This window comes from Rattus norvegicus, chromosome 3 (assembly GCF_036323735.1).
Source record: "Rattus norvegicus strain BN/NHsdMcwi chromosome 3, GRCr8, whole genome shotgun sequence".
Lineage (NCBI taxonomy): Eukaryota > Metazoa > Chordata > Mammalia > Rodentia > Muridae > Rattus > Rattus norvegicus.
Window position 1 is genome coordinate 143,043,526 of NC_086021.1, and position 14,242 is coordinate 143,057,767.

Consider the following 14,242-nt stretch of genomic DNA (forward strand, 5'->3'; position numbering starts at 1 on the left):
GGTGTCAATGAGGCCCAACCATTGTATTCTTTTCTCAATCTGATGTGTTCAGCAGATTCTAGTGCCTGTTGTAACTGATGTGATTTTGACATTCACATCTGTTTATAGGGCCCCAATTCAAGGCAATAAATTCCCAGGGCAGCACTCTGCTCATCACTGAGAATAAGCTGTATACCATTCCCTGCTTCATGGGTGGTGCTGGACATATGGTGGAATTCACCTGCTAATCAAGATACAGAGACTTCCCACCTTCCCATCTGCTCTTAAATGGGAGTAAAGGCTGTTTGTAAAAATGCAGTCTCCCAGGGCAAGACACAACCTGAGGCCAACCTCTTATACCGTATGGAATTAACACAGAGCACAGTCTAATCTCACCAGCTCTCCTCAGGTGTCCGATACAGGTGACTTTTGTCAGAATTCAGACAAGTCACTGAGAGCACAATTTAGAAGATGGTGGAACTTATTACAAGGTACCTAGCAAAGGACAAAGGGAAGCAGCCCCCAGCTGGGAGAGCAACAGCAGAGGGACCACGTGCCACTCTCCACCCTTAGGTAGGCTTTGTATGGTTTTCAGACAGGTTGTTTCTCCACCGCCAGAGAAATGAGCCAATTTAACCCGGATTAGATGACATTAAAGGCAGGTTTACTAGGAAGCTGCTCTCAGGTGGGCAGGTTTACCAGCAACAAGGACCAAGGCCAGGGAAGTCACCAAGGGGAAAGAGGGAGAAAGAGGGGTGGAGGAAGAAGGGAGGGAGAGGGACAGGGACAGGGATGCGGGTTTGCAGGTAGGGATGCAATGAGAACCTAGAGGCAAAGAGGAGAACAGAGAGAGAAAGACCAAAATATCTGGACTATATAGAGAAGAATATCTGAGGAATAGCAGTCCAGCCCCTGGGCTGGAAAGTTTATAGATGGGAGGCAAGGTATGCCAGGTAGGGATGCAATGAGAACCCGGAGGCCTGATCTGCTTTGGTATGTAAACTATTCACCTTGTCCCAGGGTCCAAAACCAAACACTTTCTAAAATCTATGGAAGCAGCCGCTTTTCCAGGGGGGTGTTTTCTGTCCAGGTGATTAATATAGTCATGTGTGCTAATTCTGAAGGGAGTGGACTAGGTGTATCTTTTTCTTTTCTTTACTAGAAAGCCTCTTGGCCACATAGTAACCTTATGATATTTGTCCAGTTTAGAAAGGTTCATCTCCACCTAGGATCAGAGGTGTGAACTCAAGTCCATTCTTTTGACCAAAAATGGAAGAAAAAAAAATCACATAACGGAAAATCTAATTAAATCACATAATAGAACATCTAATTAAAGAGAAAATTAAAGGAAGAAAAAACAAAAAGTAAACCTACACAAGCTGGGCTTACTAGGAGGGAATAGCTCTCCCTCAAAGGACGCTGCTACCCCTCCTTCCTCCCTATTGTCTGACCTAGAGCTATCATTTCATGTGGTATTAACGTGTTGAGGGGCAACTGTGGTGCTTTCTCTTTCTCTCACATGGTATTTCCTAAGGAGGGGCAATTGGCATACTACCCCCTCCCTCAAATATCACCGTTTGGCAAGGACATGGGATGGGAGGTAGGGCCCAAAACTAATTATGCTGGCAGGGGTGGAGCCCACTTAGCCCTAAGTAGCTACATCACAGTTTCACTAAGTTATCTCAGCTCTTCACTGAGTTATTTCACAAGTTTCAATCTTATAAAGTTTGCCTATTGTTCCTTTTGCTGCTTGGGCTGTTGGATGTTGGCTGTGCACAGCCACCACCACTTCCTATGTTTCTTCTAAGACGTAAATTCTTTTAGCTCTTTTAGGCACTTGATCAATTTTGCGTTAATTTATTCTATGTGGTGTGAAAAACAGATCCAGTTTGTTTGTTTGTTTACTTTTTGCATCTGGTTGTCCTATTGGTGGCACAGGCTAATTCATTGAAAATACTAATGTTTTTTGTACTGAGCTGTATTGGTAACCCTGTTGGAAGTCAGTTGACCATAAACAGAAGGTATTTTTGTAAACCTTCATTTCCACTGCATTTACCTGTGTGTTTCTTCCTGTGGTGGCACCACACTATCTTCATTACTATAACTTGGTGGTAAATCCTAAAACTGGAAAATGTGATTCTTCCAACTTTGTTAATATTTTTTCAAGATTACTTTGGCTAATTAAGCACTGCTTCCCCATACGATCTATAGGAAAGGTGTCATAAAGTCACACCATGGGGCAGATCTCACATGGGAGGTTTATTAGGGAGGGGCTATCCTGAGGTTGCCTGTGGACAAGGGTGGAGGGAAGAAGAGAGTGGAGAAAAGAGAGACCGGCCTTTTATAAGGGATGTAGGGCATGCTCAGGGAGGATATGTAACTTGTGGTACCAGTGGGAATGTGTTGCATCTTGGCATCTGGTGATGATGTATCCTGCTGTCCCTGGATCCCTGGGGCAGGTAGTCAAGATGCCTGGTTGCTAACTAACATCTTTTATAATCCCTTGTGAAGGTTTGGGTCAGAATCCTAATTTCTGTAGGCAGAAGAATCAAAATATCAGGTTGAATTTGATATGAATTAGAATTATACACCAATTTGAGGAGTGTGTGGTCTTCACTTACTAAGTGTCTTCCATGAACAGACCTGTGTTTTCTGTTTTCTATGTCTTCTCTTGGGAAATGTTGGTGCCTTTGCTGTTCTGTGTCATTTCCAACCAGAATGGATTCTGATTCTTGTATAACAGACGTGCTAGACAGTTTATTTTGTCAAGTTGAACCGTTGACTACAAAGGCCTGTGGTTGAGTCACAGCGCGTGTGTCCTTGTTACAATATGCTTCCTCTCTCCTGTCTTCCACTCCCAACTCACCACTAGGGAGCCCTGATGCCACCCAGGCTGCCTCATGTAAAGAGCTTTTGATGGCGCCCCCCTCTCTACTTCCTTTGACTCAAGGGACGATTCTGGGCTTTGTTTTGCAGCTGGCCAGTTGGCTGGGAACTCGTCTGTAGAGATGTATCGCCAGGTGCTTCTGTCTGGATGTCGCTGTGTGGAGCTGGACTGCTGGAAGGGCAGGACCGCTGAGGAAGAGCCTGTCATCACCCATGGATTCACCATGACAACAGAAATATCCTTCAAGGTAGAGTAAGGGGCTTGCTACAAGGCAGCTGGGAGACCTGGCACCATGGGAATAAAGCTTTCTCAGATAATGTCTGTCTGGGTGTTACAATCAAGTGCAGGGGCCAAGAATCATCTTTGTGTTTCAATTCAGAAGCTAAAATGCAGCAGCTTGTCCAACTAACCAAATTCTAAGGAAACTTACATGGGAAAGATCCAAGATTTTTGTCCATTTGTTTTTGTCCACTCGTTACTTTCTTGTGTTTTACTATTTGTCAAACATACTTAAAATTAAGAATATGTGCGGTGCTGCTACATTTTTTTGAGGCAGGATGTCTCTAGGTAGCCCCGGCTGTCTGAGAACTCACTCAGCAGTCCAAGCTAGCCTTGAACTCAGAGACCTGCCTCCTGAGTGCTGGGATTAAAGGTGTGTGCTGCTCCCCCCCCACCCCCGGTACATCTTAAGGTCACTGTGTGTACTCATGTATCTTCCATGTAAATCAAGAAGCAGAACCCCAGAGGTGGGCACTCCTGAGGCTGCAGAGCGGAAGAGACCACCAACACTGCCCACCCCTGCCCACATCCCTGGCCCAAGAGGAAACTGTATAAGGCCTCTGGGCTCCCGTGGGGGAGGGCCCAGGAGCGGCAGGACCCCTGCCTGAGACACCGCCAGAACCTGAAGGAAACAGACCAGATAAACAGTTCTCAGGGCTGGGGATTTAGCTCAGTGGTAGAGCGCTTACCTAGGAAGCGCAAGGCCCTGGGTTCGGTTCCCAGCTCTGAAAAAAAAAAGAACCAAAAAAAAAAAAAAAAAGAAAGAAAAGAAACAGTTCTCTGCACCCAAATCCCGTGGGAGGGAGAGCTAAACCTTCAGAGAGGCAGACAAGCCTGGGAAACCAGAAGAGACTGCACTCTGCACACACATCTCGGACGCCAGAGGAAAACACCAAATGCCATCTGGAACCCTGGTGCACTGAAGCTCCAGGAAGGGGCGGCACATATCTTCCTGGTTGCTGCCGCTGCAGAGAGCCCGTGGGCAGCACCCCACGAGCGAACTTGAGCCTCGGGACCACAGGTAAGACCAACTTTTCTGCTGCAAGAAAGCTGCCTGGTGAACTCAAGACACAGGCGCACAGGAACAGCTGAAGACCTGTAGAGAGGAAAAACTACACGCCCGAAAGCAGAACACTCTGTCCCCATAACTGACTGAAAGAGAGGAAAACAGGTCTACAGCACTCCTGACACACAGGCTTATAGGACAGTCTAGCCACTGTCAGAAATAGCAGAACAAAGTAACACTAGAGATAATCTGATGGCGAGAGGCAAGCGCAGGAACCCAAGCAACAGAAACCAAGACTACATGGCATCATCGGAGCCCAATTCTCCCACCAAAACAAACACGGAATATCCAAACACACAAGAAAAGCAAGATATAGTTTCAAAATCATATTTGACCATGATGCTGGAGGACTTCAAGAAAGACGTGAAGAACTCCCTTAGGGAAACACAGGAAACCATTAATAAACAAGTAGAAGCCTACAGAGAGGAATCGCAAAAATCCCTGAAAGAATCGCAAAAATCCATGAAAGATTCCAGGAAAAACACAATCAAACAGTTGAAGGAATTTAAAATGGAAATAGAAGCAATCAAGAAAGAACACATGGAAACAACCCTGGATATAGAAAACCAAAAGAAGAGACAAGGAGCTGTAGATACAAGCTTCACCAACAGAATACAAGAGATGGAAGAGAGAATCTCAGGAGCAGAAGATTCCATAGAAATCATTGACTCAACTGTCAAAGATAATGTAAAGCTGAAAAAGCTACTGGTCCAAAACATACAGGAAATCCAGGACTCAATGAGAAGATCAAACCTAAGGATAAGAGGTATAGAAGAGAGTGAAGACTCCCAGCTCAAAGGACCAGTAAATATCTTCAACAAAATCATAGAAGAAAACTTCCCTAACCTAAAAAAAGAGATACCCATAGACATACAAGAAGCCTACAGAACTCCAAATAGATTGGACCAGAAAAGAAACACCTCCCGTCCCATAATTGTCAAAACACCAAATGCACAAAATAAAGAAAGAATATTAAAAGCAGTAAGGGAAAAAGGTCAAGTAACATATAAAGGCAGACCTATCAGAATCAGACCAGACTTCTCGCCAGAAACTATGAAGGCCAGAAGATCCTGGACTGATGTCATACAGACCCTAAGAGAACACAAATGCCAGCCCAGGTTACTGTATCCTGCAAAACTCTCAATTAACATAGATGGAGAAACCAAGATATTCCATGACAAAACCAAATTTACACAATATCTTTCTACAGATCCAGCACTACAAAGGATAATAAATGGTAAAGCCCAACATAAGGAGGCAAGCTATACCCTAGAAGAAGCAAGAAACTAATCGTCTTGGCAACAAAACAAAGAGAATGAAAGCACACAAACATAACCTCACATCCAAATATGAATATAACGGGAAGCAATAATCACTATCCTTAATATCTCTCAACATCAATGGCCTCAACTCCCCAATAAAAAGAAATAGATTAACAAAGTGGATACGCAACGAGGACCCTGCCTACAGGAAACACACCTCAGAGACAAAGACAGACACTACCTCAGAGTGAAAGGCTGGAAAACAACTTTCCAAGCAAATGGTCAGAAGAAGCAAGCTGGAGTAGCCATTCTAATATCAAAAATAAATTTTCAACTAAAAGTCATCAAAAAAGATAAGGAAGGACACTTCATATTCATCAAAGGAAAAATCCACCAAGATGAACTCTCAATCCTAAATATCTATGCCCCAAATACAAGGGCACCTACATATGTAAAAGAAACCTTACTAAAGCTCAAAACACACATTGCACCTCACACAATAATAGATTTCAACACCCCACTCTCATCAATGGACAGATCATGGAAACAGAAATTAAACAGTGATGTCGACAGACTAAGAGAAGTCATGAGCCAAATGGACTTAACGGATATTTATAGAACATTCTATCCTAAAGCAAAAGGATATACCTTCTTCTCAGCTCCTCATGGTACTTTCTCCAAAATTGACCATATAATTGGTCAAAAAATGGGCCTCAACAGGTACAGAAAGATAGAAATAATCCCATGCGTGCTATCGGACCACCACGGGCTAAAACTGGTCTTCAATAACAATAAGGGAAGAATGCCCACATATACGTGGAAATTGAACAATGCTCTACTCAATGATAACCTGGTCAAGGAAGAAATAAAGAAAGAAATTAAAAACTTTTTAGAATTTAATGAAAATTATGGTACAACATACCCAAACTTATGGGACACAATGAAAGCTGTGCTGAGAGGAAAACTCATAGCGCTGAGTGCCTGCAGAAAGAAACAGGAAAGAGCATATGTCAGCAGCTTGACAGCACACCTAAAAGCTCTAGAACAAAAAGAAGCAAATAGACCCAGGAGGAGTAGAAGGCAGGAAATAATCAAACTCAGAGCTGAAATCAACCAAGTAGAAACAAAAAGGACCATAGAAAGAATCAACAGAACCAAAAGTTGGTTCTTTGAGAAAATCAACAAGATAGATAAATCCTTAGCCAGACTAACGAGAGGACACAGAGAGTGTGTCCAAATTAACAAAATCAGAAATGAAAAGGGAGACATAACTACAGATTCAGAGGAAATTCAAAAAATCATAAGATCTTACTATAAAAGCCTATATTCAACAAAACTTGAAAATCTTCAGGAAATGGACAATTTCCTAGACAGATACCAGGTACAGAAGTTAAATCAGGAACAGATAAACCAGTTAAACAACCCCATAACTCCTAAGGAAATAGAAGCAGTCATTAAAGGTCTCCCAACCAAAAAGAGCCCAGGTCCAGACGGGTTTAGTGCAGAATTCTATCAGACCTTCATAGAAGACCTCATACCAATATTATCCAAACTATTCCACAAAATTGAAACAGATGGAGCACTACCGAATTCCTTCTATGAAGCCACAATTACTCTTATAACTAAACCACACAAAGACCCAACAAAGAAAGAGAACTTCAGACCAATTTCCCTTATGAATATCGACGCAAAAATACTCAATAAAATTCTGGCAAACCGAACTCAAGAGCACATCAAAACAATCATCCACCATGATCAAGTAGGCTTCATCCCAGGCATGCAGGGATGGTTTAATATACGGAAAACCATCAACGTGATCCATTATATAAACAAACTGAAAGAACAAAAACCACATGATCATTTAATTAGATGCTGAGAAAGCATTTGACAAAATTCAACACCCCTTCATGATAAAAGTCCTGGAAAGAATAGGAATTCAAGGCCCATACCTAAACATAGTAAAAGCCATATACAGCAAACCAGTTGCTAACATTAAACTAAATGGAGAGAAACTTGAAGCAATCCCACTAAAATCAGGGACTAGACAAGGCTGCCCACTCTCTCCCTACTTATTCAATATAGTTCTTGAAGTTCTAGCCAGAGCAATCAGACAACAAAAGGAGGTCAAGGGGATACAGATCGGAAAAGAAGAGGTCAAAATATCACTATTTGCAGATGACATGATAGTATATTTAAGTGATCCCAAAAGTTCCACCAGAGAACTACTAAAGCTGATAAACAACTTCAGCAAAGTGGCTGGGTATAAAATTAACTCAAATAAATCAGTTGCCTTCCTCTATACAAAAGAGAAACAAGCCGAGAAAGAAATTAGGGAAACGACACCCTTCATAATAGACCCAAATAATATAAAGTACCTCGGTGTGACTTTAACCAAGCAAGTAAAAGATCTGTACAATAAGAACTTCAAGACACTGAGGAAAGAAATTGAAGAAGACCTCAGAAGATGGAAAGATCTCCCATGCTCATGGATTGGCAGGATTAATATAGTAAAAATGGCCATTTTACCAAAAGCGATCTACAGATTCAATGCAATCCCCATCAAAATACCAATCCAATTCTTCAAAGAGTTAGACAGAACAATTTGCAAATTCATCTGGAATAACAAAAAACCCAGGATAGCTAAAACTATCCTCAACAATAAAAGGACTTCAGGGGGAATCACTATCGCTGAACTCAAGCAGTATTACAGAGCAATAGTGATAAAAACTGCATGGTATTGGTACAGAGACAGACAGATAGACCAATGGAATAGAATTGAAGACCCAGAAATGAACCCACAGACCTATGGTCACTTGATTTTTGACAAAGGAGCCAAAACCATCCAATGGAAAAAAGATAGCATTTTCAACAAATGGTGCTGGTTCAACTGGAGGTCAACATGTAGAAGAATGCAGATCGATCCATGCTTATCACCCTGTACAAAGCTTAAGTCCAAGTGGATCAAGGAGCTCCACATCAAACCAGACACACTCAAACTAATAGAAGAAAAACTAGGGCAGCATCTCGAACACACAGGCACTGGAAAAAATTTCCTGAACAAAACACCAATGGCTTACGCTCTAAGATCAAGAATCGACAAATGGGATCTCATAAAACTGCAATGCTTCTGTAAGGCAAAGGACACTGTGGTTAGGACAAAACGGCAACCAACAGATTGGGAAAAGATCTTTACCAATCCTACAACAGATAGAGGCCTTATATCCAAAATATACAAAGAACTCAAGAAGTTAGACCACAGGGAAACAAATAACCCTATTAAAAATGGGGTTCAGAGCTAAGCAAAGAATTCACAGCTGAGGAATGCCGAATGGCTGAGAAACACCTAAAGAAATGTTCAACATCTTTAGTCATAAGGGAAATGCAAATCAAAACAACCCTGAGATTTCACCTCACACCAGTGAGAATGGCTAAGATCAAAAACTCAGGGGACAGCAGATGCTGGCGAGGATGTGGAGAAAGAGGAACACTCCTCCATTGTTGGTGGGGTTGCAGACTGGTAAAACCATTCTGGAAATCAGTCTGGAGGTTCCTCAGAAAATTGGACATTGAACTGCCTGAGGATCCAGCTATACCTCTCTTGGGCATATACCCAAAAGATGCCTCAACATCTAAAAGAGACACGTGCTCCACTATGTTCATCGCAGCCTTATTTATAATAGCCAGAAACTGGAAAGAAACCAGATGCCCTTCAACAGAGGAATGGATACAGAAAATGTGGTACATCTACACAATGGAATATTACTCAGCTATCAAAAACAACGGCTTTATGAAATTCATAGGCAAATGGTTGGAACTGGAAAATAATCATCCTGAGTGAGCTAACCCAATCACAGAAAGACATACATGGTATGCACTCATTGATAAGTGGCTATTAGCCCAAATGCTTGAATTACCCTAGATCCCTAGAACAAACGAAATTCAAGACGGATGATCAAAATGTGAATGCTTCACTCCTTCTTTAAATGAGGAAAAAGAATACCCTTGGCAGGGAAGGGAGAGGCAAAGATTAAAACAGAGACTGAAGGAACACCCATTCAGAGCCTGCCCCACATGTGGCCCATACATATACAGCCACCCAATTAGACAAGATGGATGAAGCAAAGAAGTGCAGACCAACAGGAGCCGGATGTAGATCGCTCCTGAGAGACACAACCAGAATACAGCAAATACAGAGGCGAATGCCAGCAGCAAACCACTGAACTGAGAATAAGTCCCCCGTTGAAGGAATCAGAGAAAGAACTGGAAGAGCTTGAAGGGGCTCGAGACCCCATATGTACAACAATGTCAAGCAACCAGAGCTTCCAGGGACTAAGCCACTACCTAAAGACTATACATGGACTGACCCTGGACTCTGACCCCATAGGTAGCAATGAATATCCTAGTAAGAGCACCAGTGGAAGGGGAAGCCCTGGGTCCTGCTAAGACTGAACCCCCAGTGAACTAGACTATGGGGGGGAGGGCGGCAATGGGGGGAGGGTTGGGAGGGGAACACCTATAAGGAAGGGGAGGCGGGAGGGGGATATTTGCCCGGAAACCGGGAAAGGGAATAACACTTGAAATGTATATAAGAAATACTCAAGTTAATAAAAAAAAAAAGAAGCAGAACCCCAGAAACACACTCGTGTAGCCATTCCCATGGTGATCTGCCCTGTCCTAAGAGCTCCCTTGAGCATCGCAGTGAACACTATTTTGTACATTTTAAAGCAATCCACATTCGAGGACAATCCTAAAGAGTGTGACCCCAAAAGTTGCACAGATTGGCTAATATTGCTACATATTGTAGTCTGCATTATTTTTCTGTTTTGGATTTTTCACTCCATGCTGGGAGATTTGTGAAATTTGTTTCATATATTTCTAGCTTTGCTTTATTCATTTGCTACCATTTAATTATGGTATCATTTGAGTGTCTCTTATCAGAAATGCCTGGCATCAGATGTCTTTCAGATTGCCGAGTTTATCAGTTTGGGAAAGATTTTCTTAGACTTTACTGGCTGAACACCCATAAACCAAAAACCCAAAAACCCAAATATTCCAAAATCCCAAACTTTTTGTGCACATTTGTGTTAAAAACTTTTAAGCTTGAATGCATTTGTGAGTTCAGGGTTTTAGAGGCAAAATGAGCATCATGTAAATGCCCTCATCTATGATGCTAGGTTTAAAACATGGTGTCTGTCTACCAGAGACCTCTGACATCACATGGCTAGTAAGTGTATTTGTTTTGGTCATGAACAAGGAAGGTTTCTGTCGTGGGGATCTATACTGTCCTGGTGGGTATTTGCCCTGTATTGCTGACAGGATGGGTTCTGATTGATTGGATGGTTTAGAAGATGGTTAAAGGAAGCAGTGGTGCCCTGTGGTGGATTGGATGTTGTCAAGAACAGAAAGAATCCAATGATTGTGACTTTATTAGCCAAGGAGGCAGGACCACAACTGTTAGTGACAGAGGAGGATCTGAAGTCGTTCTTGAGCAAGACTCAGGTGTGTTTCGGTCTTATTGTTCTCCTTCTACCCTTGGATCCATCCCATGCTGTAACGGACTTTGCCACCCACCATGTATATGGACATCTGAGCCAGATTATCAGATTTCTGTCTACAATCCTGCAAAGAACCATTGGCAGGGGCTATATGGGTTCATTAAGTGAGAACATCAGGGGTGCTAGCTTCCCAGGGAATAATCTGGATGAAGCTGTTGTCTGCGCTGACTTGGGTTTTTTACCACTTTGTGATTTTTTTTAAAGAATATTGAAATTTAGAAAAATTAGTCTTAACTCCAGGGTACTTGAGATGTGACCAAATAAATCAGGTGTCAGTAATGGAATAGCCAAAAAAAGCAGGGTTTTCAGGCTAGACCAGATTCATTTCAGAGAAATGGGTTTGTTTGTCTGTCTGTTTCTGGTTTAAGCTACTGTGCCAGGCACCAGCCATGTGTCCTGTGCCATTGATGTCATCAGCAATGCAAGTGGGATGATATTTCTATAGAATTTTTTGTTGTTGTTTTAAAAACAACCACCTCTATAGCATAGGCTGGACTTGAACTCCTGCCTCTGCCTGTGCTTCTCGATTGTAGGATTCCAAGCATGGTTTGCTTTTATTTGGCTTTTCAAGAATTGGATTGCAACACCATAAAGAAAAGTTACACTTAATCTTCACTTAATCTCACAACACATTTAATATAGTTTGACTCAAATTCTGACCAAAATCTTTAAAAGTTATATTGACTCCTGAAACCGACCACTCTGAAATTGTTTAATAACCTTAAATGAGGGGGAAAATATGGTTTTTTATGGTTTTATTTCCATATGCCACTTCCTTTCTTCCTTTTAGCCCTCTGCTCTGTCTAGTTTCAATTAGTTAGGCTCTGTAAGAAAGACTGTGGCCAGGGGCCACAGAGGAGAGGCTGGGAAAAGCCCATGAGTCAAGAGATTTCTCCAACTGGCAATGGTGCAAAGGGTCTCAACCATAGGAGGAGTAGGGACGACCTAGAGCTATAAGTGAGCTTCTGGGACACTCACCCACCACCCTGCCATGTCCCACTTCTATCTGTTAGAATCCCTGTGAGTCATGATTCCATTCTCTTAAAGCTTAATCACCAAAATTTTTTGAGGTCCTGAGATCAGAATAAACAACTAGCATGTTCTGAGGAAATTTTCCTTTGTGTGGAGCATTGACTTCCCAGCCTTAGCCACCTGGTTGACTTGGAGTGACTCTTCCTGTGCACTTGACCTACAAGTGGTCCTTCAGTCACATTTGTGAGCTCCTGCCCTCTGCTGGATAAATGTCCTTGCCTGAACTCATTCAGTCTGCTTCCCAGGGCATCCAAACCCTGGCAGCTTTCGAGGCTTAAGGGCAGAGGACCACATCCATCTGCCTGCTGAGGTTGAGCAGAGTGGCCAGAGATGGCCCAGCTCTACCCTCCTGACCCCTACCCCTATGCTGCTGCTCATGAGATTTGGAGAGACATGAAGGGGAGCGGGTAGTAGTGGAAACGCTAGCCTAAGCTGTAGATAAATTTAGCAACAAGGTTTTTTGGTTTTGTTTTGTTGTTGCTTTGTTTTGTTTTGTTTTGTTTTGTTTTGTTTTGTTTTTACTCCGGGAGCCAAGTTAGGAAAGAGCCAAGGATACAGATGCCTCTCTCAGAGTCCGGTAACTGCAGTGCAGAACCTTTGTGACTTAATTCTGACACTTAGAGCTCCCCACTTCCCTCACACAAGACCAGCCCCTGCTCTGCTTTCCCAGAGCCTGGTGCATAAGTGACTTTGGAAGGGTCAGATTGGGACAAGGGATTGGACCTCTTCTGCTCTCCAATCAGCAAATTACCCCAATCCTTACCATGTACTGTGTCATTCACTCAACCCACTGTGTTTTGGGAACTACATGAGCCACATCAAGGTTCTCTGACCCTTCCAGGCCACCATACTTCTGCCCAGGTTGAACAGAAGCTCTCCTATTACTTCTTTGAAGCATCTCAAATGTCACCCCAGTAAGGACTACTAGGACTTCTCTGTTTCATATTCCTACTAATGGTGACTCCATACCCTTTCAGATAGAAAAATCTCTCACCACCTCGCTCTGTGTTTTTAAATTTCCACATGGGACCCAGTCACCTTATAACATGCTGCTTAACCCAATCACTGTGTCCTCTGCCTACTGGGTTTCCTAATATCATGTAATCCCACAAAGACGAGTCCTTCATTCTGTGACCTCATCCAGCCCCAGCACACTGAATTGAGCCTGACAGAGAGGAGGTGATCAATAAGGATTTGGAGTTTTGCCATGCCAGGGCAATCGAAGTGTAGCCTCACTTTCATGTCTGTCTGCCTTTCCTCTGGCCATTATGCAAATGAAATCTGCCCCTCCATTGAGGTATATGAGATTCCTCATATAACATTTGGCAGGCAGTGAAATGTCGCTTACTCTGTTACCTGGGCATTTGGAACTGGCTTTGCAGTGTGTCTAGATTGTATTTGACCGTCTAGTCCATACTGCAGCAGCAAAATAAGCAGAGTGCAGAGTTTGCCCTTTTATGTCACACCATTTGTCTGCCCTCGGTTTGTGTGTTTCAGAACACTGCCGCCGTGTGATGCACCTCACAAAGCAACGATTCCTATTTACATATTGTACTTGCTTATTGTATAGACGGAAACCAAGTGGTCTGCTCCAAGGGGAAGGGGAGGCAGTAAGTCAGCTTCTTTATGCCAGCGTGGAGTTGTGGCTAGCGTCACTTCTCCGTTTGACCTTTGCTCCAGTTTTCACACCATCTGTCTTGGTCTTTTGGATAGCTGTCCTTCAAATGTACCTTCTGGCCCCACTCCATTCACATTCAGTCTCTTTTGCCCTACACAGGGCAGATACCACCCTCCCAACTCCATCCCAGGATTTGTCTCCCCTCAGGCAGCTACCCCTAACCAGCAATTGTATGAAGTAGAATGGAAAAGAAAACACGTAATAAAAATAGATAAATCAGTCAAATCAAAGATTTCTGAAAATAAGCCTTTGTTTTCTGTAAGAAATGATAATTTAAGGTATAATTTCATATTGTTCCATAAATGTCTACCAATATAAACTCCCTCTGCTATTCTTTCATATCTCTCTCTTCCTCCCTCCCTCTTTCCCCCTTCCTTCCTCTCTCTCTCTGTCTTTCTCTCTCTCCCTCCCTCCCTTCCCCCTTCTCTCTCTCTCTCTCTCTCTCTCTCTCTCTCTCTCTCTTTCTCTCTCTCTTTCTCCCTCTCCCCCTCCCCCCCTCTTGAT

The 14,242-nt window shown here is 42.9% G+C and overlaps 1 protein-coding gene across 2 annotated transcripts in view; it reads left to right on the forward strand.

Annotated features, from left to right (window-relative positions):
- Plcb1 (phospholipase C beta 1) overlaps positions 1–14,242 on the forward strand; it is a 711,278-nt gene that overhangs the window by 530,761 nt on the left and 166,275 nt on the right. For both annotated transcript variants that reach the window (NM_001077641.2, XM_017591467.3), the window contains exon 11: positions 2,956–3,113. In NM_001077641.2, the coding sequence (NP_001071109.1) occupies positions 2,956–3,113 (158 nt within the window). The remainder of the gene's footprint in view (positions 1–2,955; positions 3,114–14,242) is intronic.